The sequence below is a fragment of the Melospiza georgiana genome, chromosome 27 (genome assembly GCF_028018845.1).
Source record: "Melospiza georgiana isolate bMelGeo1 chromosome 27, bMelGeo1.pri, whole genome shotgun sequence".
Lineage (NCBI taxonomy): Eukaryota > Metazoa > Chordata > Aves > Passeriformes > Passerellidae > Melospiza > Melospiza georgiana.
The window spans coordinates 5,695,554-5,721,404 of NC_080456.1; the positions used below are offsets into that span (position 1 = coordinate 5,695,554).

The 25,851-nt window shown below is 50.4% G+C and overlaps 1 protein-coding gene and 1 long non-coding RNA gene across 11 annotated transcripts in view; both read left to right on the forward strand.

The window, feature by feature from the left end:
• NCAM1 (neural cell adhesion molecule 1) overlaps nt 1-23,343 on the forward strand; it is an 87,529-nt gene extending 64,186 nt beyond the window's left edge. For 4 of the 10 annotated variants that reach the window (XM_058041285.1, XM_058041286.1, XM_058041287.1 and 1 more), the window contains 6 exons: nt 5,333-5,457; nt 7,374-7,554; nt 16,752-16,959; nt 17,677-17,793; nt 18,678-19,421; nt 20,771-23,343. In XM_058041285.1, coding sequence (XP_057897268.1) covers nt 5,333-5,457; nt 7,374-7,554; nt 16,752-16,959; nt 17,677-17,793; nt 18,678-19,421; nt 20,771-20,885 — 1,490 coding nt within the window. In that variant the 3' untranslated portion in view covers nt 20,886-23,343. Of the gene's footprint in view, nt 1-5,332; nt 5,458-7,373; nt 7,555-10,943; nt 11,963-16,751; nt 16,960-17,676; nt 17,794-18,677; nt 19,422-20,770 lie in introns of those variants that run through there. The other 6 variants (XM_058041289.1, XM_058041292.1, XM_058041293.1 and 3 more) reach the window with 2 other exon arrangements.
• A 431-nt stretch (nt 23,344-23,774) lies between these two features.
• Nucleotides 23,775-25,438, forward strand: LOC131093900 (uncharacterized). The gene is made up of 2 exons (XR_009115628.1): nt 23,775-23,960; nt 24,051-25,438. It is a non-coding gene; the product is annotated as an uncharacterized LOC131093900 (long non-coding RNA).
• The last annotated feature ends 413 nt before the right edge of the window (nt 25,439-25,851 follow it).

Below are 25,851 nucleotides of genomic sequence, written 5' to 3' on the forward strand. Positions count from 1 at the left end.
GGGATGGATTCCCTCTCCCTGGGTCCCATTGGGGATGGATTCCCTGTCCTGGATCCCATTGGGGATGGATTCCCTGTCCCTGAGCCCCATTGGGGATGGATTCCCTGTCCCTGAGCCCCATTGGGGATGGATTCCCTGTCCTGGGGCAGATCCCCGCCCATCCCCTTGGTGTCCCTGCCTGCACTGACCCCATCCAGCCGCAGCTCCTGGGTGAGAAGTGTCCCTGGCCATGGTCCCTCAGCAGGGTTCTCTCTCCTGCAGTTGTTGTTGTTGTTGTTGTTGTTGATCAGGAGCAGTTGGTGCTGCAGAGGGAGGACACACCACTGTGGGGTGCCAGGGTTTGTGGTTTGTCCTCCTTTTGGGCTGGTTGTGACCCTTTCACCTCCTCTGCCTCGGAATAACAATAATTCCCTTTTTCTTCCCAGCAGTTTTGTGGATTCCTGCAGCAGTCCTGGCACTCACTCCAATGATTTTGTCCCTTTTGTTCCTCGTATTATGACTAAGCAGTGACGCAGCTGTGCCTAACACAAGGCCATAACTCAGTGCTTGCTGTGGTTTAATATTCTTATTTTCCAGGTGGTTTTACTGTCCCCCCCCCTCAGTGTTTCTGATATATGCTGGCTAATTTAATTTTGCTCCTATTTTTATTTACTCTGTAATTCTGTTGTTGATTTTTTTCCCTTGCCCATTGTTTACATCAGTTTTTTAATTTTTTTGTATTTTCCATGTGACCTCCTCCACTTTCCTTTCAACCAAACTCATGTGCGTGCGTATCATGTGAATTTGTCATGTGGCTTGCATGGTGCTGATGATGTCGTCCTCGCTGGTGAACAGAAGGTAAAACACTTTGTTCTGATTGGTTGCCTAGATTTTTGGGGTGAGGATTCCCCTGTGGGATCTCCAAATTCCAAAAAAAACCCCAAAAATACAAAAATCTCACCGAGCCTTTTTGGAGGAGTTGCTCGTCACTGTCTGCATGGGAAGAACTCGACTTCAGTCCTCTGCATTGAGATGGAAAAGACTTGGAGGGAAAACAGGAAAAAAAAAAAAAACCAAAAAATCACCTGGCTCAGTCATTTGCTTCTTCGCTCTCAGAGTCCAGCAAGGAACTGTGCTAGGAAGGTGCTGAAAATCCTCTGGAGTGAGCACCAAAGGCCAAAATCCTTTTGCCACTCTGTGGGACCAACCACAGACTGGAATCTGATGGGAAATTAGGGCTCAGTTCTGGAGCACCCTCTTTCCTGTTGCTGTAGCAGCATTTTGACTCTATAAAATACACATTTCTATAGAGATACAGGCACACATCCACACTGTTTAGTAGCCTTCAAAAATAACCCTAAATTCTCAGAAATCTGGTTATTTGGAGTGTGTCACAATTTGATTTAAGAAATAATTCCCTTTTTATTGTGAGTGAAACTTAAGCCTAGCTAGAATGAGAGCTGTGCTATCAAATACTCTCTCTGTAAAATGCTGTTATAAAATCCTCTCTCTGTATAAAATTCTGCATCCAAATCCTGTGAAACAACACCGAGTCTGTGGTGGGAGCCAGACCTCACACAGATCTCATCAGAGGGAGGATCTGGCTCCTGCCAGAGCCCCTCATTCCTCATTCCACTGAGGCTCTGGGAGCCTGCCAGGGCTTTAAGCTGAGCTCAGCAGATGATTGAGCCTGGCAAGGCTTTAAGCTGAGGAACAAATGATTGAGCCTGGCAGGGCTTTGAGCTGAGCTCAGCTCCCAGGAGCTGATGGTCCCCAGCAGAAGCAGGAGCAGATGGCTGAGCCTGGCAAGGCTTTAAGCTGAGGAGCAGAGGGTTGAGCCTGGCTCTGTGTGAGCTGGACTCAGCCCACAGCAGCTGTGGGGTGCTGCAGAGCAGCTCCTGGCACTGCCACACCTCACCCTGAGCCCAGTCCCAGCAGGGCAGGGAGGGAAGCTCGTGCTCCTGATTCTGGAATTGCCTTTTTGGCCGGGAAAGGATTTAGGCTGGGCTTTGCCAGGAGAGCAGAACTAACACCAGTAACCTCCCCATGCATGCACAGAGAGCCCTGTCCTGTCTCCTCCCTCTGCTGGATCCAGCAGGGTGGGAGATGTTCCTGTCTCGTTCCTGCACCTCTGCTTTTGTTCCTTATTTCTGCTGCTGCTGTTTGCTCCCCTGGCATGCACCCCGAGCCCAGCCTGTTCTTTCTCTGTGGTTTTGACCTCCCTGGTGTTTGTTCCCTGGTTTTGTGGTGCTCAGAGATTGCAGAAATCAGCCCTTCCCTCCTTCCTCTGCTGCAGAATTCCCCAGGTTTGCTCTCTGAGCACAGGGAGGATGCAGGACCTTGCCTTGCTGCCAGCTGGGCAGGGATTTAACCTCAGAGATTTTTCATTTTCTCTTTTCTCCCCACCTCAAGTTTCACCACTCCTGGTGCTCGTGGCGCCCTCTGAAAATAAAACCAAGAATTTCTGCCATCCAGCAGAGCAGTGTTAGGGCAAGGAAGCCCTGAATAGAAACCAAAGGGTTCAGAGGATACCAGGAGACATTCCCTGCTCCCTGCAGCAGCGGATGATCAGAGTGCTGATGGCTTAGCAGGGAGTGGGTGAGAATTAAATTGGCAATGCAATGGCTCAGAGCCCTGCCCTCAGCTCCCCTGCCCCCAGCAGCTTTGGGAGCCTGGAGAAAAGCCCTCATCTCCTTGCTCAGACTGGCCCTGGGTTCCTGTGGAGCTGCCCCTGGCAGGGCTGGGCTCTCCTGCATCCCAGAAAATTCTGCTCCTGTCCCAGCTGCAGCTCCTGCCTGGGGCTCTTCTCCTTCGCTGAGTGTCCTGGGGGAGCTTTGAGCGTCAGCCTCAATCCCGGGGAGCACAGGGTCCTGCACAGAGAGGATTGGATCAGATATTTGGTGATCCAGCAGGAGATCTGGGCTCTGTGGAGCTGCTGCCTCTCCCCAGCCAAGCAGCAGCAGCAGCAGAGGGGGGTCCCTGAGGGGTTCCCCTGTTTGAGAGCTGGGAGGGCTCTGAGGAGGGAGGGACAGGCTGGTTCCTGCCCTGGCTGAGCATGGAGCACCCCTGGATGCTGTTGTGCCTTGCAGCCCCCGTGCATGTGTGAGCATGAATCCTCCTCTGACCACCTTCTCTCTGCAGCTACTCACATCTTCACTCATCGTAGGGCTGCTGATTCTGCTGGACTAAACTTTTCCCACTAAACTTCTTCCTCCTCTGTTTGACACACTAACCCAGTTTTCGTTTTACAGCCCTGTGTCTGGATTGCATCCACCTGCTTGAGATCAATGAAATAAATATTTATTTCTGGAGAGAAAACTATGCCTTAGCAGGGCTTGCACTGCTCCACCTGTTGGTTTTCAGCACTTAGGAGTGTTCTTTTCTTTGAAGAGAAATGTTTCTCAAAGCTGAAATGAATTTAAACTTTTGGGGAGGAAGGGGTGAATCAGGAGCTAGAAATTAGATAATTCAAATGAAGAAAAGGAGGAGAAGTTTCAGCAGAGCAGGTAATTAATCATGGGAATGGCTGTGTGTAAGGTACAGCAGCATCTCTGACCTTTCAAATCAAGAATAAGCATCTTTTCAGAGGATGTTCCTGTTGGTCTCAGTGCTCAGTCACTGGGAACAAAATGCAGGCTGTGTTAGAGGAAAGGTCAGGTTCTGTAAGTGCAGTGTTCCCTCAGCCCTGGGGGATCTCTGTGCTCATTAATGATCAATCAGTGATCAGCTCTGAGATGGGGAGTGGGGAAGGAGCGAGGAGATGCTGCTCTTGCTCTGTCCCTGTTGGTGAATTCTCTCACCAACGCTGGGAGAACTCAGCCCAGCTGCTCCTGAGGGCTCACCCAGAGCAGGGCCAGGGCTGCCCTGGGGGCTGCTTTGGGCTCAGGGTGACAGAACCAGGCTTTGCCTTCTGGTTCCTGTGAGTTTGGGGGCTAACAGGACAATTGGTGACTAACCAGGAGAGTTACTGCAGAGCAGCTCCTGCCGCTCAGCCCCACAGCCAAGAGCAGGGACTTTGTGGTGCTGTTTGTGTTTTGGGATGGAGGAAAAAAAAATCTCTGCTTGTTTAACTGAGGTGTTCCATGTGCCCATGTGAGGATGGAGATTTCCTGTCTGTCTGTGCCTTAAACCACACTTGTGTCACCTTTTCCTGTTCAGTGGGCACTGGGACAGCTGTGCCAGGGTGGGATCCACATCTGGAACATCCAGGGGGTGTGGGAGCCCTGCAGTGGGGTAAAGGCAGAGGAGAGGATTTGGAAAAGCAAAACAGCCTGGAAAAAAAGGAGTGCTGCCTCTTTACACCCATCAGAGGAGTTGTTAAACACAAATGTGTGTCCCACACTCCTGCAGTGGGATTGATTCCCTTCTTGGAGCAGTGCTGCAGCATGGAATTCATCTTAAATCAGCTCCTTGCAGTTTTCCATTGGTGTTTCACCAGAAAACTGTGCTCATATTCCTTTGAAAGGCAGGAGGGAGGGGAAAGGGCTTCAGATTCCTTCTGAAGGATGTTGGGAGATGAACCTTCCTGAGCTGGACACAAATCCAGGGTGCAAATCTGCGCTCAGACCTCCTGTATTTGACTTTTTCAGCAGAGCTGCAGGGTGGGACTGGGATCCTCCGTGGCATGGAGGAATTGAGGAGCTGGGGAGGAAAAGCAGTGTGGGAGCTGTGGGTTGCAGGGCTGGGGTTGTAAATCCCTCCTGTAAATCTCCTGCCCTGCAGGAGGAAGGGACATTTCCATTTTCTGCAGTCTGGGACATGGTGGCCTTTTTCTCCTAGAAGTGAAGAAATTCTAGAGGACAAAGGGAGGAGAAATTATTCTAGAGGAGCCAAGGGGTTTCTCTGAATTCCTCTCCAGCATCCCCTGGAGTTCCACAGTGCAGGCTGGGTGAAGGGACGTGCTCTGGGTTCTGATTTAAATTGTCCAGCAGCTCTAAAACCCCCAAACAAATCCCGAGTGCAGACCTGGGTCTGTGTGAGAGGCACGGGGTCCTTCCCAGTTGTGCTCTGTACATCCCAACCCACAGGAGCAGCCACAGAGCCCCTCCTGGTGTTTGCCAGGTGTTCCACAGCAGCTCTTACAGGAATTGCTCATTGCTGTGGGGTTTTCTTGGGGAGGGGGGATCTCTTTCACTGACTCCGTTCCAGCACATGCAAAAATGGAAATTTGGTGTTTCAAATGCAAGAAACACTTGGGTGTGGGAAGTATTTACCTCAGACACACGGTGTCCTCTGTGTCTGGGTCAGCTCATCCTGAGCTGAGGATGATGAAGTATTCTCATCTTTTACGAGCACTTTTTCCTTGATAATGCCTTTTTTTCCCCCAAATAACCCTGAATGCCCTGAATTGCAGGGGAACCCAGTGCCCCCAAGCTGGAAGGTCACATAGGAGAGGATGGCAACTCCATCAAGGTGAACGTCATCAAGCAGGACGACGGTGGCTCCCCGATCAGGCACTACCTGATCAAGTACAAAGCTGTAAGTGTGGCACAGCCCTGATTCTCTGAGCCTCCCTGGGCCCTGGGAGGGCTGGGTTGAAGGGAGGAATCTCTGTGACTCACCTGGTTTAATCTGACATGCTGAGATGTGAAGGAGCACTTTTAAATGAACAGAACTTGCAGCTTTTGCTGTCTGGAAATAATTTAGTGATGGGACAGAATGAGAGGAGGAGATGAGGGGATTTTGTCTCAGAAAACAGGATTCTGAGCAGGAGAGAGGCTGCTTTGGCATCTCAGCCTCTCCCCCCAACAGCATTGGAGGGTTTCAGTGAATCCTGGTATTGTGAACACGTGGAATGTGCCATAGAGATTTGTTTACCAAAGAGTAGTCTCTTAATTAGCCAGCAGTGATGGTGTTTGAATTAGAGGAGCAATTAAATCTACCTGTCTATAAAAGCAATGGGTTTCTTAATTGTCTTGATTTGAACAGACAGGTGTGTGCTAAGGAAGGCAGGAGCCTCCCCTGAAATGGCAAATGTAAACCCCTTCCCTCCAAATTTGCAATTAAGGGGGGCTCTCAGGCCAACATACGGGAGCAGGAATAACAGTTCTTTATTAGGGAAGAAAATAAAATCAAAATAAACCGTGCAGTGAACTAAACCAACACCGACAGAGTCAGAACCCAGCCTGACACCCTGTGGGTCAGGGTGTTGGCAGCAGTCCCATGGGAATTGTGGCTCAGCCCTCCTGCAGTGTCAGGGGTGGTTCTGCTGGAGCAGGGATCCTGGAGAAAGGGTGTAGATCTTCTTCCTCTGAAGATCCAGTGGAAAAGGCAGCTGCTGTTCCTCTGGGAATCCAGTGGAAAGGCTGTGCTGGTGTCCCAAACCTCAGATTGTATCCAGGTAGGAATGCTTGGCTCCTCCCCCTGGGTGGAGCATCTCCAGTGCTCCACCCATGGGGAGGGGCCAAGCATTTTTATCAGTTGTGCAGGGACACTCAGTGGCCATGGACAGGAGACATCTCCTGGAGGATTGGTTGTGGAGGAGATAAAGAAAACTGCTCAATGAACAGATGATAATTGATAAATTGGTCAAGCAAGGTTTTATAAGCTCTTGGAGATCTATATCACACTTGAGATAGCTCAGTCAGCTAATTATCACAGCCCTGCCCTGTCAAATAAAATATGCATTCTTCACAATCAAGCTTCTGTGGGTCATAGAGTCAACGACAGCAATGGCATGTCAAATAAAATGCACATTTCTTACAAGCAACCTTCCGTAGATCATAGAGTTAATGCTAATTACAACAGCCACACCCTGTCAGATAAATTATGCATTTTTTCAAAATCAGCTTTTTGTGGATCATAGAGTCAATGACAGCAGTGGCCTGTCAAATAAAAGACACATTTTTCCCTTTCTGTGGGTCACAGAAATACACATTTTTCACAATCAACCTTCCATAGATCATAGAGTTAATGCTAATTATGACAGCCACGCCCTGTCAGATAAATTATGCATTTTTTCGCCATCAACTTTCTGTGTATCACAGAGTCAGTGCTCATTATAACAGCCCTGCCCTGTCAAATAAAATATGCATTTTTCACAGTCTGTGGGTCACAGAAATACACATTTTTCACAATCTGTGGGTCACAGAAATACGCATTTTTGACAATCAGCTTTCTGTGGGTCAGAGTCAGTGCTCACTATGGCAGCCACACTCTGTCAAATAAAATACACTTTTTTGACAATCGGCTTTCTGATTGTCAGAATCAGTGGGTCCCAGAGTCAGTGACAACAGTGGCCTGTCAAATTAAATACACATTTCCCACAGTCAGTTTTCTGTGGGTCAGAGTCAGTTCTGACTATGACAACCATGCCCCGTCAGACCAAACACACATTTTTGACAGTCGGCTTTCTGTGGATCACAGAGTTAATGCTCCCTGTGCCCTCCCTGCAGAAGCACTCCTCGGAGTGGAAGCCCGAGATCCGGCTGCCGTCGGGCAGCGACCACGTCATGCTGAAATCCCTGGACTGGAACGCCGACTACGAGGTGTACGTGGTGGCTGAGAACCAGCAGGGCAAGTCCAAGCCTGCCCACTACGCCTTCCGCACCTCGGCGCAGCCCACGGTGATCCCAGGTACTGCTGCTGTGCCCCCCTAATGCCACCGAGCTGCCCCCGTGTGCCCCAGTAACCCCCAGAGCTCGCTTGCTTCCAGCCCATTCTCTCATGGTCGGTGCCCCCGCCCGAGGCTGAGGGTCGTGGCTGCGTGCATACCTGTGGCAGGTGTGTGGGGCTGGAACCCCTGCCTGGCTGCTCCCAGGGAATGGCGGCTCCTTGTGTGGGGTAGGAGAAGTTTTCGGAGAGTGGGAAGTGGAGTTTGTGTTTTGAACGCCAGTAGGGCCTTCAGCTCTGCAGGGTGATGCTCTGCACGAGGCAGATTGCCCCAGTCCATCTCTGGAGGAGTAAAGGCATCAGGAGTTTGCTGGCACTTGGATGGGAAGGCAGTGAAATGTGATGGTGTTCACAGGGGTCTCAGGATGAGGGAAGAGATGAGGATCTGACTCCATGTTTCAGAAGGCTGATTTATTATTTTATGATATATATTATATTAAAACTATACTAAAAGAATAGAAGAAAGGATTTCATCAGAAGGCTGGCTAAGAATAGAAAAGGAAAGAAGAATGATAACAAAGGTTTGTGTCCCAGAGAGTCTGAGCCAACTGACTGTGATTGACCATTAATTACAAACAACCCCACGAGACCAATCCCAGATGCACCTGTTGCATTCCACAGCAGCAGATAACCATTGTTTGCATTTTGTTCCTGAGGTTTCTCAGCTTCTCAGGAGGAAAAATCCCAAGGAAAGGATTTTTCAGAAAATATCATGGCTACAGTGAAAGATCTCTCTCTGAGCAGTTTTCAGTTCAAATTACCAAATGAGGATGAGAAGGCAGTGAAGTCTCTCTCTCTGAGCATTTTTCAGCTCAAATTACCAAATGACAGTGATTTTCAAGCAGCAACGGTTCAGTGTTGAGGAGGACATCAGGATAAAATAACTCAAAGGCTTTAGGGTGCTGCTGGAAGCTCTTAAAACAGAGTGTACTTATTGGTGTGCTCATAAAGTGAGGGATGAGGACAATTACTGCAAAAGCCAAGCAGAGCTCCCAGCTGGGAAACTGGAACTGAGCACTTTGTGGCAATCTGTTGGAAGGACAGTTAGGATTTCTTTTCTACACGTGGACATATAAAAAAAGCAGTGGGGAAACCCACACAAAGCAACCAAAGCCTGAGGATGGGTGGCTGGAGTAGCTGTAAATTGAAGTTGTGGTGGTTAAAGACAGGGGTGCTGAGTCAGGGCTGCCCTGCACAGGCAGGGTTGGTGCTCCAGCCCATCCTGGTGGGATTTCATTAATGTTTTCTCTTGAAAGCAGAGAGTTTCCTTCAGTCTTTCCCTGAGAACTCAGTCCCTGCTCCCCTGAGCCCATTCCCTGGCTGGAGGGAGCAGCTGAGCCCTTGTGGGAATGCTGCAGCCCCCTTGGCTGAGGCAGGTCACATTGTTGAGCACAGAAATGGGTGAAAAAGTGGGGAAAGTGGGGCTGGCAGTGAGGAGGAGGGAGATGGGCCAAAGGAGAGCCTGGGGGTGCTTGGACAGGGCGTAGTTTTGGGTGGAAGGACCCTCAGTAACTCATTAACTCACTCTGTGGTTCTCATTTGCAGCAGCTCTAACCCTTGCTCCCCCTCTGAGCCCTTTAATCCATGTAACATGAGCAGGAACCCTCTAAAAACCAGGGGAAAGCCAGTTTGTGACCAGAGGTGAAAGTTCCCTGGCCTCTCTGCAGTTACTCCTTGCTTGGCTCGGTGTGGAGCCCAGGAGGAGCTGGGAGCTGAGCCTGCCTCTCAGATGTTGCAGGTGGAAAATTCAGATTTTGGGTGTGCAGGATTGCCCCAGGAGCTGGACCTCAGCTGCTCCTCAGAAAGGGCTGTGTCCTTGTGCAGTTCCTGGTTATTGCTGCCTTTGTGACTCTCTCTCCTGGGTTTTTGTCACCTTGGGCTCCCAATGTGTTCCCTGGTGCCCAGACTGAGATTCTGATGAGAATATTTCCAGGGACAGGTTGGTTTTTCCTCTGCTGTGCAGCCCCACAGGTTTCATTGCCAAGGAAGAGGCTCTGTGTGTCCTTTTCCTTTTCTTTCCCTTTCCCTTTTCCCTTTTCCCTTTTCCCTTTTCCCTTTTCCCTTTTCCTTTTCCTTTTCCCTTTCCCTTTTCCCTCTCCCTTTCCCTTTCCCTTTTCCCTCTCCTTTTCCCTTTTCCCTTTCCCTTTCCCTTTCCCTTTCCCTTTCCCTTTCCCTTTCCCTTTCCCTTTCCCTTTCCCTTTCCCTTTCCCTTTCCCTTTCCCTTTCCCTTTCCCTTTCCCTTTCCCTTTCCCTTTCCCTTTCCCCTTCCCTTTCCCTTTCCCCTTCCCTTTCCCTTTCCCTTTCCCTTTCCCTTTCCCTTTCCCTTTCCCTTTCCCTTTCCCTTTCCCTTTCCCTTTCCCTTTCCCTTTCCCTTTCCCTTTCCCTTTCCCTTTCCCCTTCCCTTTCCCTTTCCCATGGCATTTCAATGTTTTTATCTCAGAATGGGCTGTGCAGGAGTCAGAGCCAGAGCCGTAACAGGAATTGTGCTGTGCCTGACAGCAATAATCAGGGATTCCCTGCAGGAAAACGTGCATTTATTGTGTGCAGTCCTTTGTTCCCCTCACCTGTGCAGAGCTCTGAGTGGCTGGAAGGATAAGGGTGTTATTTGCAGTAATAATAACAATAATAACAATAATAACAACGATCATCACATTGGCATTGGAGTGGTTCCCAAGCAGCTGGGAGGCTGAATGGCAGAGTCAGAGATTCCTGAGACCTTGGTGCTCCCTCAGGATAAAGTGGATGTGTTATCCAGGCTTTGGGGCAGGGCTTGGACAGGCAGGTGGATTCTCTGCTGCACCAAAGCTTTTCTTGTTTTCCTTTTTTGCCTGCTGAAGGCAGCGCTGTGCTCTCAGGCTCCAGACACCATCTCCCTGTGTCTCGCTGAGCCCCTTCTGTCCCTTCATTTTAATCTCATTTGAATCTCATTTGCCTGCACTCCCCACCCTCCCCGCCCTGCCTTGGACCCTGCTCTGCAGCTTTGGGCTTTGCTGAGCTTCTGCCCCTTTTGTGCTGAATGTGCTGCTCCTTGAACCCTGAGCCATTTTAATTTACGAGATTAAATTAAACCTTTGATTCTTATGTTTTCTGTATTTATGACCTAATTTTTTTTATCTATTTCTCTCTCTCTTTCTCTCTCTCTCTCTCTCTCTTTTTCTCTCTTTCTTTCTTTTTTTCTTCCTCTCCTCCTTCCTTTCCCTCCCCTCTCCCTTTTCCCCCAACTCCTTTCCTATGTCTGTCATCCATGGTCACCTTGGATCTCACGGGGAACATCCACGCTTGCCACATGCACCAAATTTGTTTTTCAAACAACCATATCCCCCCTCCTGGGAACCATTGTCTGGCACCTGCAGCGACCTTGGGAAGTCCATCAGCGTCGTCCTCCTTTGTCTCATTGCTTCTCTCTGCAGTGACTCTGCTTTTGCTCTGTTAGAAACTTTCAAAAACAAAAAAAAAGAGTCAAATAAAGCAATATTTGCTTGGGAAGGCCTGGGTCCCACCAAGGTGTGGAAGGAGATAACTTTGCTTCAGAGGATCGTGTCAGTTCAGAGAAAAACAAACAAAAAAAGAAACACAGAACTTAAAAAAAATGTTTAATTTGAAAGAGTCAGTATTTTGTAACAAGGAAAAAAGGTTTAAGCCAAGTTTTTTTCTCTTTAACGTTTTTTTTTGTTACTTGTAATGAATTTGCCCTTTTAAATGGATGTAAAGAAAGATTTTTTTTTTGTGCTGTTTGCTTGCTGTTTTCATCAAAGGAAGGTGCAATGTTGAAAGCCTTTAAGATCCTGCTTTTTACTGATTTCTCTGCACATCTGGTGCTGATCTTGTGCAAAAGGAGGCCCCATCCACAAACCCACAGACTGTAAAGAGAAAGAGAAGATTTGTCAGAGACCATCCTGCTGATTGCCCACATGTCTCTGGGGGCTTTTGCATGTGGATCCAAATGTCTGGAAGGTTTTCCTGCCGTGCTGCTCTGACCATAAACATCTGCTGGGGTCCCACTGCTGCTCTTCCTCCTCCTCCTCCTCCTCCTCCTCCTCCTCCTTGTCCTGGTGTGCAGGGTGGGGCTGGGCATACCCAGTGCCAGTGGATTTCCAGAGCTGTGCTATCACAGATCCCTTTCCTTGCTGTCCTGACAGGAAATCTTGGCTGGGATGGAGTGAGCTGAGCAGCAGAGTTGTAATTACTGATCCTTAATCATCTTCCTGGCTAGCTGTGGGTGTGGCAGCATCAGTCCCTGGGCTGAACTGGTGCAGCAGAGCCATCTTTGGTATCAAATACTGGGAATCCCCTTGGACAAAATTCAGATGATTTTTGCATTTCTTCTTTGAAAAAAACCAGAACTCCCCACCCATAAAAAAAAAAAACAACCCTACCCCCCAAAAAAACCCAAAAAACCTGACACAACAACCCCAATGAATTTTTGGGAAATCCGTTGGGATGGGAAATCTATTGGGGTATGATATTCATTGGGATAGGAAATCTTTTTGGGATAGGAAATCCTTTGGAACAGGAAATCCATTAGGATGTGGAATCAATTGGAACAGGAAATCCATTGATATAGGAAATCCATGGATAGGAAATCCATTGGAAAAGGAAATCCATTGGGATAGGAAATCCATTGGGACAGAAAGTTTGGGATATGAAATCCATTGGAACAGGAAATCCGTTGGGATATGGAATCCATTGTGGCAGGAATTCATTGGAACAGAAAATCCATTGGGATAGGAAATTTGGGATATGAACTCCGCTGGGATATGAAGTTCATTGGGATAGGAAATCCATTGGAACAGGAAATCCATTGGGATATGAAGTCCATTGGGATAGGAAATTTGGGATATGAACTCCACTGGGATATGAAGTTCATTGGGATAGGAAATCCATTGGAACAGGAAATCCATTGGGATATGAAGTCCATTGGGATATGAGATCCATCCCATCTGATGCTGTCCTCAAACCAGGGTTCTCCTAAAACCAGAATGTCTCAAAGCCTCTCAGCTGGGTGGGGTTCATCTCCTGACAGAATCCTGCCCTCACTCGTGTCTGGCTCTGCCTTCTCTGCTCTGCTGTGTTGGAACTTCCCTGTCTGGATTGGAAATGCAAACTTGATGCAGGTGTCGCACACAGAAGCCTGTGGGTTTATTTTTTATTCCAAACCCCCTCATTTCCAGTGCTGTAGAGTGTAGACTCTTTGTTAGAGCTTTGGAGTTTGCTGAAGTGCAGCAAAATAATCCTGATACTAAGAACTGGTGTGATTTGCCCTCTAACTGCATTAATTGAGCTCATTGTAGGTCTGAAATCAGCTTTGTGTGGGTTTCCCCCTAATCCACAGAGGCTGAGATGTTTCTCACCAAAATCACAGCTATTAAAATGATCTCTGTAACTTTGTGAGGGTGGTGTGGAGAGAGAGCAGCACCTGTGGGGGGTTCTGTCCCTGGGAAGGGCTCAGGATTCTCTGTGGCACCTTTAGTGTGGCTGGAATGAATCCCAAACGCCGCAGCAGCCAGGAGCCCAGGCAGCGTGGATTACAGACAGAAAGTGCTTCTTTCTTTTCTGTTGGATAAAATGAGGAGCAGAACTGGGCTTTCAGCACTGATCTGTGCAGATTTGGAACATGCCAGGTACCAGAGATCTGTCAGGCCCTTGGTGTGAGTAAAATGAAATTCAAATAGAGATTTTAGAAGAGCCACAGAGGAGGCAGAGGCTCAGATTTGAAAGCAGAGGATGCTCAAGCACTGGGATTTTCCTGCCTGCAGCTCCTGTGTGTGTGAGGGGCTGCAGAGCCCTGCAGGATTCCCAGTTTGCTGCAGCCCCTCCACATTCCCAGAGCTGTTTCTCAGAGCACTGTTTGGCTGTTTTTGTGGGCAGGGAGGTTTGGGAATGTCCTGCTCACCAGGAGCTGCTGCCGGTGCCTGCACCTCCAGGGTTCTGGAGGATAAAAAGAAGGTTTTACCTAAAAGGTTTTAAAAACAGCTTCTCCTGGCTCTGCTGGGATGGGCTGGGCACTTGGGGCAGGGTGTGGTTTACCCAGGAAAGGATTTTGGTGTCACTCTGTGTTTTGGGACAGGGGTGTGGTTTATCCAGGAAAGGATTTTGGTGTCACTCTGTGTTTTGGGGCACGGTGTGATTTACCCAGGAGAGGATTTTGGTGTCACCCCGTGTTTTGGGGCAGGATGTGATTTACCCAGGAAAGGATTTTGGTGTCACCCTGTGTTTTGGGGCACGGTGTGATTTACCCAGGAGAGGATTTTGGTGTCACCCTGTGTTCAGCCTGCAGAGGAGAAGCTCTGGGGTGACCTCAGTGCCCCTTGCAGGAGCTGGAGGAGCTGGAAGAAAAAGGGAGAGGGATTATTTCCATGGGATGGAGGGACAGGAATGGGGGAATGGCTTCAGACTGATGGAGGACAGGGCTAGGTGGCGTTTTGGGAAGGAATTGTTCCTTGTGAAGGTGGAGAGGGGCTGGGATGGGATTCCCAGAGCAGGAAGGAGCAGAGCTCTGATGGAATGCACAGGAATCCAGGGCAGCTCTGGGAAATCCCAAATCCCCATCCCTGCTCCAGGCCAGCCCCCCAGGCTCTGGGAGCTCACTCACAGGGTTTGGAATGTGAATTTCTGTCCCTGGAGAGCAGAATCCTTGTCCCCAGGCTCTGGGAGCTCACTCAGAGGGTTTGGATGTGGATTTCTGTCCCTGGAGAGCAGGGTCCTTGTCCCCAGGGTGGGCTGGGGGAACAGCCCTGAAAATGCCCCTGCAAAGGGAGCAAAGAGCTGTTCTCCTGGGATGTGCTGCTGGCTACAGAGTGGATTTTTGTTTGGTTTGTCCCTCCTCCTTGTTCCTTTTGCCAAATCCTGTAGGGCCTTGGCCGTGCCTGCAGTCCCACCTGCCTGTCCCCACCCTGTTTGTGTCTGACACCAGGGGGACACAGCTGAGCTCTCTCTGTCAGGGCAGGTTCTGGGCAGAAATTGAAACTGCTGCGTGGTTTTCCTGTGCACTGTGAAATGAGGGGGGTTAGAAAAGCCAGTCTCGCAGGAAGCTCATTTTCCATTGGAAAACATAATTTGTAATTAATAAATTCTTCACTTCTTTAGAATGAAGGACTCCAGAAGTTTTTAATGGTTTGTGTTTCCTTATTTAACTGGTGGAAATGTTATTCCTCCATGTCCTGAGAATGGCAAAAGGGGATTAATGGAAGGGCTGGCTGTGGATCAGGTCAGAAATGTCCAACATCAATTTATTACATTTATTTCACACACGCAGTGTGAGCAGCTGCTCCACATTATTTATACATGTCTTTATTTATTTATACATTTATTTCTCCATTTATTTATACATTTCTTTATTTATTTCTCCATTTATTTCTCCATTTATTTATACATGTCTTTATTTATTTATACATTTATTTCTTCATTTACTTAAACATTTATTTTGTACACAGAGTTGTTTTAGGCCCCAGCAAACCCTTTAGGGATGTCTAAATATCAGTTTCATAAATACAACATAAATCCAGCTGCAGGATGGAGGGAATGGCTCCAGGAAGTATTTGGAGATCAATTTAATTTAATCAGATGGGACAGTCTGTGAGAAGAGTAATCTCCTCTATGATTCCTGCATTTTGTAGGAGCAGCAAAATTCCTTTACAAGGAAAATGAAAAGCACCAAGAGCCTCCCAAGTCCATGAGGCTGTGGAGGATTTTTATATTATGTTCCCTTATGCCAGTCCCTGGAAGGTTTGGAATTTCAGTTCATGCCACGAGTTGGGATTTCTGAAACCACAGCTAATGGTAAAGGTTGGAAAGTTCCTGCAAATTGCAGGGCTCCCTTAGCAGCCCAGAAACCCAAATTGCAGGCAATTACCTTGGCCCAGTTTCCTTGGCTCGAGGTGTAAAACCCCAGAATAGCACAAGAACAGGGACATTCCCCTGCAGGCCTGCCCTGCTTCCCCAGCTCCATCCTCCTCTTCCTCCTGGGTGAGGGCAGCAGGGCTGGGGGTTTTGGGGGGTTTTGGGGGGTTTGGTGCCTGCCCAGGGCTCTGGGGGAGCTCAGGGGCTCCTGTCAGGGAAGGAATTTGGGGGTCACAGCTCCTGGGAAAGCTGGGGAGGGGAGAGGAGGCGAGGAGCAGCACTGTGGTGTGAGAGGAATTGTCCACAAGGGGGAAATTGCAGCTCTGGGGCACGCAGGGGAGGCTGATCCTGGATGGTCCCCGTGGCCCACACAGGGCATGGATGGGAGGGTGACACAGCTGAGTTATGGAATCATCCCTGCAGGGATCCTGGGCACCCCCAAAGGGGAAAATCCCCAAATCCCCGCCCTCCTCACTCCCTGCAGGGCGTGGTGGGTCCCTGTCACCACGTCATCCTGCAGCTTGCTGCCTGTGGGACCGTGTTCTGTCACCAGGGGCCGGGCTTGTGATCCCTCAGGTGCCTCACTGTGGCCTTTCTGCACTTTTCCTGCTGGAATCTGCATCCCTCGATCCATCTCGGGGTCACCAAACGAAACAACACCTCTCTGCCTCCTGTCTTGAACCAAAGAAATGCATGGCAGGGGCTGTGGCTCTCTCCAAGCCCTGGGAAGGGTCTTCTCACCTGTGAAATTCAACATAAATGGGGCTAAGGGGACCAAGGGGCTCTGCTGGGGTTCTGCAGAGCAAAGCTTCCAAGGGTTTGGGGCTCCAGGGGCTGGGCTGGTGAGAGGCTGGGGAGCCATGAGCAGGTTCTGGAGAGCTCCTGAGCTCCAGGGAGGGCTTTGATTGAGTTTCACCTTCTCAGGAGCTTACCGGCCCTGAGCATCCCCCAGTGATTTGTGTCCCACCAGGAAAACCCTGCTGCAGAGCCTGGCCTTTGCTTCCCCTGCTCCTTGGGCAGGGCCAGGGCCACTCTGCACCTTCCTCCTGAGGAGGAGGAGGAGGGAAGCAGGAGCCCTGTCTTGTGTGTAGAGCAGGGATTGTGCTCTTTGCTTCCCAGGCTTCATCCCATCAGGGATGGCAGAGGCCCCATCAGTGCCATCCTTTCAGGCACACTCTCTGTGGGATGAAGCCCTGGTTATTACATGGCTGGTACAGGGGGTGCAATTCTAAAAAAGCAGCTTAGTGCAGCCAAGTGTGAGCCCCGAAACCGCAGATTTTAACCCGAACGCCTTCTCTTGTTCTCTCCCTCGGTGTCTGAAGCCAGCACCAGCCCTGCCTCGGGCCTGGGCACCGCTGCCATCATTGGCATCCTCGTGGTGGTGTTTGTGGCGCTGCTGGTGGCCGTGGATGTCACCTGCTACTTCCTGAACAAGTGTGGGCTGCTCATGTGCATCGCCGTCAACATGTGCGGCAAGTCTGGCCCGGGGGCCAAGGGCAAGGACATGGAGGAGGGCAAGGCGGCCTTCTCGTGAGTACTGACCCCAGAACCTCCCTTTGTGTCCCAACACCCTCCCCTGTGTGCCCCCAGGACCCCCTCTGAGCCCCAGGGGCAGCAAAGGAGCTGCCTCAGGGAGGGGACCCTCGGCTCTGTGGGGAAGGGGCTGGCAGGAAGGGGGGTGTGGAGCTGTTCCTCTGGGGTTTTGTCTGGTTCCTGTTGGTAGCCATCAAATAGGTGGCCTCAGTGCTGGACATCCCAGTGCCAGACATCCCAGTCATCCCAGTGCTGGACATTCCAGTCATCCCAGTTCTGGACTCCCAGTTCTGGACACCCCAGTGCTGGACATTCCGGTGCTGGACATCCCAGTTCTGGACATCCTAGTCATTCCAGTCATCCCAGTGCTGATTACACCAGTGTTGGACACCCCAGAGCTGGACATCCCAGTCATCCCAGTGCTGGACATCCCAGACATCCCAGTCATCCCAGTTCTGAACATCCCAGTGCTGGACACCCCAGTTCTGGAGATCCCAGTGCTGGACACCAGTGGAGCTCCATGCTGGGTGCTGAAGGATCAGTGAGCCCAGGAGCATTCCCAGCTTGGTCTGTGGCTGTGTGTGGCCATGGCTGTGCCTGGCTGTGGCCATGGTGGCTGTGGCTGTGTCTGGCTGTGTCTGGCCGTGGCCGTGTCCGTGCGTGGCTGTCCCTGCAGGAGCAGCCATCACTCCCCTTGCCGTTCCCTCGTTGCAGGAAGGACGAGTCCAAGGAGCCCATCGTGGAGGTGCGCACGGAGGAGGAGAGGACCCCCAACCACGACGGGGGGAAGCACACGGAGCCCAACGAGACCACCCCGCTGACAGAGCCAGAGTATGTGGCCTTAGGCAGCCCTAGCACAGGGGCGCTGCACTGCCCCCAGCTGCCCCAGCCCCTCAGCAGCAGCAGTTAGGGCAGCAGGAGAGGAAGAAAGGTAAAATCTCCACACGCCAGTGAAGAAGCGCCTCCTGTCAAGCTGCAGTGGTTGCTGTTCCCAGCACTGCAAGGGAAGGGAAGGAAGCAGTGTTTGCTGGAAGGCTCTGTCCCGTGTGGAGATCCAGCACTGTCCAGGATCTGCAAAGGATCCAGAGCAAAACCTGCCCCAGCAGTGCTGGGTGAGAGCCTGAACCCGAGGGGAGAGATCCTCCCCAGGAGCTGGGCATGGATGTGGAGTCACAGCAGGGCTGAGCATCCTGAGAGAGCTGGGAGCTGAGTCTGCATTCGTGTGTGAGGAAGGAGTTTGGGTTTGTGGGGACTTCAGACAAACCTGCAGCAGCAGGACAGGACGAGGTGTGGGGCTGGACCCAGGGTCCCGTGCAGGGACTGTGTTGTGTTGGTGGCACAGGGCTGCAGGCTCAGGGGGTGGCAGAGCTGCCTGGAGAGCTCAGGACAGGCTGAGAGGAGAGTTTTAGGTGAGGAGAGTCTCTGCAAGCTGACAGGATCCCAAGCACTCCACGAGAACAAACCATCCCTGCAGGTCACGTCCTCCTGGCTTTTTTCTCTTCCTGATGATCCTGAGCCATCCCAGCCTCGCTCCCTTTGCATGTCTGACCTCTGCACGTCTCTGCTCCCGAGTCCCCCTCCTGTCACATGTGTGTGCTGTCCTCTCTCCCTCTCTGCCCCTCTCCCTGCTGTCGTTTCAGGCCTTCATTCTCTCTCTCTCTCTCTCTCTTTCCCTCTCCCTCTCTCTCTCTCTCGTCCCCGTGTCCCCCTCGCAGGCACCCCGCCGACACCGCGGCCACCGTGGAGGACATGCTGCCTTCTGTCACCACGGGCACCACTAACTCTGACACTATCACTGAGACCTTTGCCACTGCCCAGAACAGCCCCACGAGCGAGAGCACCACGCTGACCTCCAGCGCTGCCCCGCCGCCCGCGGGGGCTCCCGACGCCGCCGCGGCTCCCGGCCAGGCCACCCCGGCCAAGGGCACGGCCGCCGCCTCGGCAGCGTCGCCGACGCCCTCCTCCACGCCCAAAGTGGCCCCTCTGGTGGATCTCAGCGACACCCCCAGCTCTGCTCCGGCCGCCAGTAATTTATCCTCAAGTGTCCTGCCGGGGCAGGCCGTGCTCAGCCCCAGCGCCGCCGACGCCGCCCCAGCCGCGAGCAAGGCGGGCACCCCCGGCCTCGCGGGCCCCGCAGCTCCCAACGAGGCCAAGCAGGAGGTGGCCAAGAGCCCCGAGAAGGAGCCCGTGCAGCCCAGCTCGGTGAAGAGCCCGGCGGAGACCCCCAAGAACCCGAGCGGCGCGAAGAGCGAGGCGGCCGCGGGCAGCGCCGCCAACCCCTCGCAGAACGGGGACTTTAAAATGGACGAAGGGACCTTCAAGCCACCAGACATTGACCTTGCCAAGGATGTTTTTGCAGCTCTTGGCACTGCTTCTCCTCCTGCTGCCGGCGGGGCTGGTGGGCAAGCCCCCGAGGCTGCTGCTGCCGCCGCAGACAGCTCTGCCCCCGCAAAGACCGAGTACGGCCGCCTTTACTCTTGTCTTGGTTGTGTGCTGTGTCCCTCGTGCCCTGGTGCTCGTGCTGTGTCCTCTGTTGGGTGTTCTCTTGACTGATCTCACTGTTCCCTTAGCCAACCAACTCACCTGAGAGCCCGCCTTGGCTCGGAAGGTGCCAGAGGAGAGCAGGAGAGGCTGTGCCAGGGAGGCAGGGACAGGGAGCTGGGAATTGATCAGAGATAAATTAATTGTTGTTGTTCCTCAGGCTCTTGGGCTGTCCTGGGTTATCGTTTGGTAAGGAAGAGCAGAAATAGTTGAGTTTGGTGTAAAGAGCTCTCCTCAGAGTGCTGAGGTTCTGCAGGTCAGTGATGCCATCTCCTGCAGGTCAGAGGAGCCTCGGGGCTCGCTCAGGGTCAGGCTGGGCAGCAGCAGTGCCCTGGGCAGGGCTGGCAGCCCTGGGGGCTCTGGAGCTGTCCCCAGGCTGGGCAGTGTGAGCCTGGCTGAGATGGGAGCGCCCTGAGCTGGGCAGGGGAGAGAAAACAGCCCCCGGGGCTGGGGGTGCCAGCTGTGCTGCAGATGTTGGACCTGGCTGGGCTGGCAGTTGTCACCTCTGAGGGTGGAGATGTCTGTGGCAGAATTCCTGTCCTCTGTGTTCCCCTTTCTCCAGCATCACAGGGGTTTCAGGAATGGCTTCCCACAGGAACACAAAAAGTGGGATGGCTGCTGAATTGTCAGCAAATTCCAGATTGTTCCAGCAAATTCCAGTTTTGGAAAACACCAGTTTTTGTAAATACCTACTTCAGAAGGTCTCCATTTCAGAAAATCTCAATTCCAGTGAATGCCAATTTGGGGTGCTAAAGCCAAATCCTTCTGCAGCTGGGGGAGCTTTCCTTGCTGCTGAATTTCGTGGCTATTTTAGTGTGAACCGTGTTTTTTGTCATAGTATTGAAATAACAAAAGCTTCAACATAGTTTGGATGTGGAAGGTGTAGCGCTAGTTCAGATTTGAGAAACGAAAACGAGAAATAAATATTCAGGAGTTAATTTAAAACAAAAAGAGAAAGAGAACAACTCTTAGAAAGAGCAGAAGCCTTTAACTGAGAGGAGCAAGCTGACAATTTGGTTTTAGCTTGGGGTGCTGAAGCCAAATCCTTCTGCAGCTGGGGGAGCTTTCCTTGCCGCTCCTTCTGCACCCCTGCAGCTGAGCAGGGCAAGCCAGAAGAAGTTAATGTAGACCTGAATGAAGCAGGGTGGGGAGCTGAGCTGGGCTGCTCTCCCATTTCCCATGGAGGGATGTGCTCCCCGTGCCGTGGCTAGCTCAGCCAGCTGTGTTTCTGTGCCCTAAAGCCTGTCCTTGTGGTGCTTCTCCCCAGGAAAATGCCAGCAGAGGACAAGGGCGCCGTGCAGGACAGGAAGAGCCCCGCGGCCGAGGCGAAGACGGCGCCCAACGAAGCCACACAAACAAAGGAGAGCGAGAGCAAAGCATGATCAGCACCGGAGGGGACGGCAGAAACCTTCACCCGAGCATTGAAATCACAACCCACACACCCATCTCATTCCTCTAGTGTCTGTTGCCTTTTTTTAAAAAAGAAAGACAAACAAACCAACCAGAAAAATGCATAAATGGGGGGAGGGAGGGAATGTCTCTTTTTTTCCTTTTCTTTTTTTATTTTTTTTCTCTTCTTCTCTTTTTTTTTTTTTTTTTTATATTTTGATTTCTATTTTTTGCTTTCTTTGAGATTTCTAGAAAGGTTCTATTCGTTGTGCACTTGCTTTTAAAAAGTAAAACATGTTAAAAACAGGGTTAAACCCGTCACCAAATCAGGGCTCAGCTGGCCCTGTGTGTATTCAAACAGGCAAACATTGCAATGCTGGTTGCAGTGTGGTTGGGAAGCTAAAAATCAAGTAGTCCTAGACACAAAAAAACACAAAAAAGACAAAAAAAAAGAAAAGAGACCCTGTTGTTTCCTTTGTTAGTATAGCAGAGATAACCACTGTGCTGCTGGGCACAGCTGGTGCTTAAAGAACAAAGTCCACAATTTATTTTTATACTTTTCAGTCGAGTTTGAAATATGTAAAGCCTCATAAATAAGTTATAATTTCTGTTCACCTTGTATCTGGTCAGTATGCAAAGTGTCTCGAGCTCTTTGTGACTGAATCCTGCTCGCCACGTTAGACCTTTATTTGGGGTTTATTATTATTATTATCTATTTTTTAGGAAGAATGCCAAAATTGCAGCTTTGGGGGATGTATTTCAATTTGCAGTATTCAGACTCTACATTTCTTTTCCAATTTTACGTTCAATTTATTATTTTTTTTTGTTTGTTTTGGCCAACTTTGTTTCTTTCCAGTGTTTACAATTGACAGATATTTTTTTAACTTCTGTTGTGTTGAAATGGATGTGTAAAATAGCTGCCTTTTTATTTTTCCTTTTATTTTTTTTTTTTTTTTGGTTTTTCAGTCAATCCAGTCCTGTAGACACTAGGGTAGCAGCATGCTTGCTTTGCAAAGGGAGACATTTTCAACCATGGATGTTTACAGTAGTCGTTTCCCCTTTTTTTTCCTCTTTTCTTAATTATTGTTATTATTATTATTATTGTTATTATTATTATTATTATTTCTTACTGGAGTAAGAAGAAAAGCGATGCTGGGGTTTGGTTTGGGGTTTTTTTGGGGGGTGGGGGTGTTCAAACCTCTTGCCACCAGTCAAGGGCTTTAGCCAGCAATCCCCAGATCTGCGTGGGCTCAGGGAGTTGCTGGGGAAAATCCTTTCTGTGCTTAAATTTAGTTTGAAGTCCCTCGCTGGACCTGGGCCTGACTGCATAAGAGAAATCTCATCTCTGCTTTTTTAGGACATTCTCCCCTTTCCTTCACAGAGCCCTCCCGCAGCCCTGAGGGGCACAAGGGAGGCTGGGCAGTGTGGGCTGGTCTGGGCTCAGGTGTGTGACCAAATCGATCCCTCCTGATCAGGGCAGAAAATTCCAGTTGCAGAAAATCCCAATTTCAGTCAATTCCAGTTTCAGCAAATTCCAGTTTCAGAAAATAGCAATTTCAGAAAATGCCAGTTTTGGTAAATAACAATTTCAGAAGATCTCCATTTCAGAAAATCGCAAAGAAGTAAACAGTAAACACCAATTTCAGAAAATACCAATTTCAGTAAATAACAATTTCAGTAAACACCAATTTCAGTAATTCCCGATTTCAGTAAACACCAATTTCAGAAAATACCAATTTCAGTAAACACCAATTTCAGAAAATACCGATTTCAGTAATTCCCGATTTCAGTAAACACCAATTTCAGAAAATTCCAATTTCAGAAAATCCCCATTCCAGTCAATTCCAGTTTCAGTAAATACCGTGTCCTCTGACCCTAGAACTAGAACCCAAAAGCAAAGATCTTTTCCCCACAGGTGCTGGGCAGACCCCAGACCCCTCTGCAGCTCCAGCTCCAGCAGGACCCGGCTGGAATCAGGAGCAGGGGCTGGAATTCTGTGCCAGGACCATCCCTGGGCAAGGGCTGAGGCAGCACCTGGAAAATCAAATTATGGATGGGGGAGCTGATCAGTGGGGTTTGTTATCAGGAACTGTGGAGCAACGCTGAGATTTGGGGTGGGAGAGCTGATTAATGGGATTTATTACCAGGAATCGTGGAGCAACACTGAGATTTGGGGGTGAAAAGGAGCTTTGAGCAGAAGGAAGGCAGAGGAGTGTAGGGAGAGACCAGCCCATTGTATAGAGATGTTCCTCCTGTTGGGGTTTTGGGTATTATTTCCTTTTTTTTTTTTTAATTTTTATTTTATTTTATTTTCCCTTTTATTTTATTTTCTTTTTTTTTTTTTTTTAATTCTACTTTAGATCTGCAAGCTTGTGCACTGTGGGTGCGTGACTATTTTAGTGTGAACCGTGTTTTTTGTCATAGTATTGAAATAATAAAAGCTTCAACATAGTTTGGATGTGGAAGGTGTAGCGCTAGTTCAGATTTGAGAAACAAAAATGAGAAACGAACATTCAGGAAATTAATTTAAAACAAAAAAAGAGAAAGAGAACAACTCTTAGAAAGAGCAGAAGCCTTTAACTGAGAGGAGCAAGCTGAGGAGGGGTGTGGAGGCTGTGTCTGTGTGTTCCTTGGGAATGTTCCCTCTGTTCCAGTGCATCCAGCATTCCAGATGTGGGGGGCAGTGCTGTGTCCATTCCAGATGTGGGGATCCATTCCAGCTGTGAGGATCCATTCCAGCTGTGGGGCACAGTGCTCTGTCCATTCCAGCTGTGGGGGGCAGTGCTGTGTCCATTCCAGATGTGAGGGGCAGTGCTGTGTCCATTCCAGATGTGAGGATCCATTCCAGCTGTGAGGATCTGTTCCAGCTGTGAGGATCCATTCCAGCTGTGAGGATCCATTCCAGCTGTGAGGATCAGTGCTCTGTCCTGTGCTCACTGTGGGGTTTTTGGTTTTGTTTTGCTCAGCTCCTGGGACCCCAGGGAGGGCTCGGGGGGTGCAGCTGAGGCTGCCCTGCCCGTCCTGGCAGATTTTGGGCAGGACGGAGCCTCGTCCCCAAAGCCAGCCCAGTGACACCCACAGCAGTGTCCCTGACCCCCAGGATTCCTTTCCTGGCACATTTTGGGCAGGATGGAGCCTTGTCCCCAAAGCCAGCCCAGTGACACCCCACAGCAGCGTCCCTGACCCCCAGGATTCCTTTCTTTTCCCCAAAGAAACGAGTCCATAACCCAGCTGGGCAGCAGCAGTGCCTCCATCCCCGTGGGTTTGTCCCTTTTTGTGCCCAGTTCTGGCTGCTCTGTCACCTGTGTGTGCTGTGACCCCCAGAGCTGAGCAGCTTTGGTAGGAACCACACCCCAAACCTGCCCAGGCACCTCCAGCAGCCCCTGCCAGGTGGGCACGGGGGCACCTGCCCCACCTGGGCTGGTGTTTGTCCCAAAAGGGGACAGCTCAGAGCCCACCCCAACACCCAGTGACAGCCTGGGGGTGGCACTGGCTGGGCTTTAATGTCCCCTCCATCCCAAAGCTCTGGTTTGGGGTGGATGGAGCGAACTCAGGAGGGAGCAGCTCCTTCAGGGACCCCTCCCCACTGCCACGGCTGCTCTGGGGCTGGTGGCACTGCTGTGGCTCTGTGTATCCATCCCCAATGTTGGTGGCACTGCTGTGGTTCCAAATGTCCATCCCAGAGTTGGTGGCATTGCCATAGCTGCTCCAGGGTTGGTGGCACTGCTGTGGCTGCTCCATGTCTCCATCCCAGGGTTGGTGGCACTGCTGTGGTTCCATGTGTCCATCCCTGGGGTTGGTGGCACTGCTGTGGTTCCAAATGTCCATCCCTGGAGTTGGTGGCATTGCCATAGCTGCTCCAGGGTTGGTGGCACTGCTGTGGTTCCATGTCTCCATCCCAGGGTTGGTGGCACTGCTGTGGCTCTGTGTATCCATCCCCAGGGTTGGTGGCACTGCTGTGGTTCCATGTGTCCATCCCTGGGGTTGGTGGCACTGCCATAGCTGTTCCAGGGTAGGTGGCACTGCTATGGTTCCATATGTCCATCCCAGGGTTGGTGGCACTGCTGTGGCTGCTCCAGGGTTGGTGGCACTGCCGTGGCAGCTCCATGCGTCCATCCCAGGGTTGGTGGCCCTGCCCCCTGGCTGTCCCCAGTGTCACAGGAGCTGTCCCATCTCTCTCGTGCTGCACCATTCGTACAGGTGACAATAGTGCATCCCGCCCGTCAGCTTCCCGAGTGGCGTTTTCTTTTCACACTTTTCTATGGAGCCTTCGAACCCCACGTCCTTCACCACCAGGCTGTTTTGATAGTTGTTCTCAGCCCCTCCATGGCCATCCTTCCCCAGCATTCCCTACTTTTGGGGGCCTTCTATCTTGTTAAAAAAAGAAAAAAACAAAAAATCTTTTTACCGAGTGAAACATCGACTCCACCTTTATCCCCATTCTCACTGGTGTAAATACTGATACTAACTGAGGATTTTGACTTTGCATTCTGTCAGAATACTGTGTTCAAATAAAAACTACAAAAAAAAAAAAAAAAAAAAAAAAGCTGATGCCTGCAGTCTGCCCTTCTTTGGTCCTGCTCCTCTTCCCACCACAGTGGCACCAAAACCACTTGCAAGTTTATTTCTTTGTGCCTCCACATTTATTTACATCTTTCCTGGAGACAGCAAACACAGAAATGCAGTTTCACAGCTACTGGGAAGATTTTCCCCCCAAAAAGGCACTTTTGTGTTGCCTGGCTGTGGAAAGGGTGATTGAGTGTTGGATGTGAGAGGTGACCTCTGCCCAGCCTGGATTGGGTGCCTGAACTTAAAGAGGTTTGAATGTAATTCATTCATTCAATTAATTAATTTTAAAGTCTTGATTTTTTTTTCCTAAATCCTAGATAAAAATTGCCCAAATGCCCAACTTTAATTTTTTTACTCTGGGGGTTTTGGGGAGGGGAGGGGAGGGTTGTC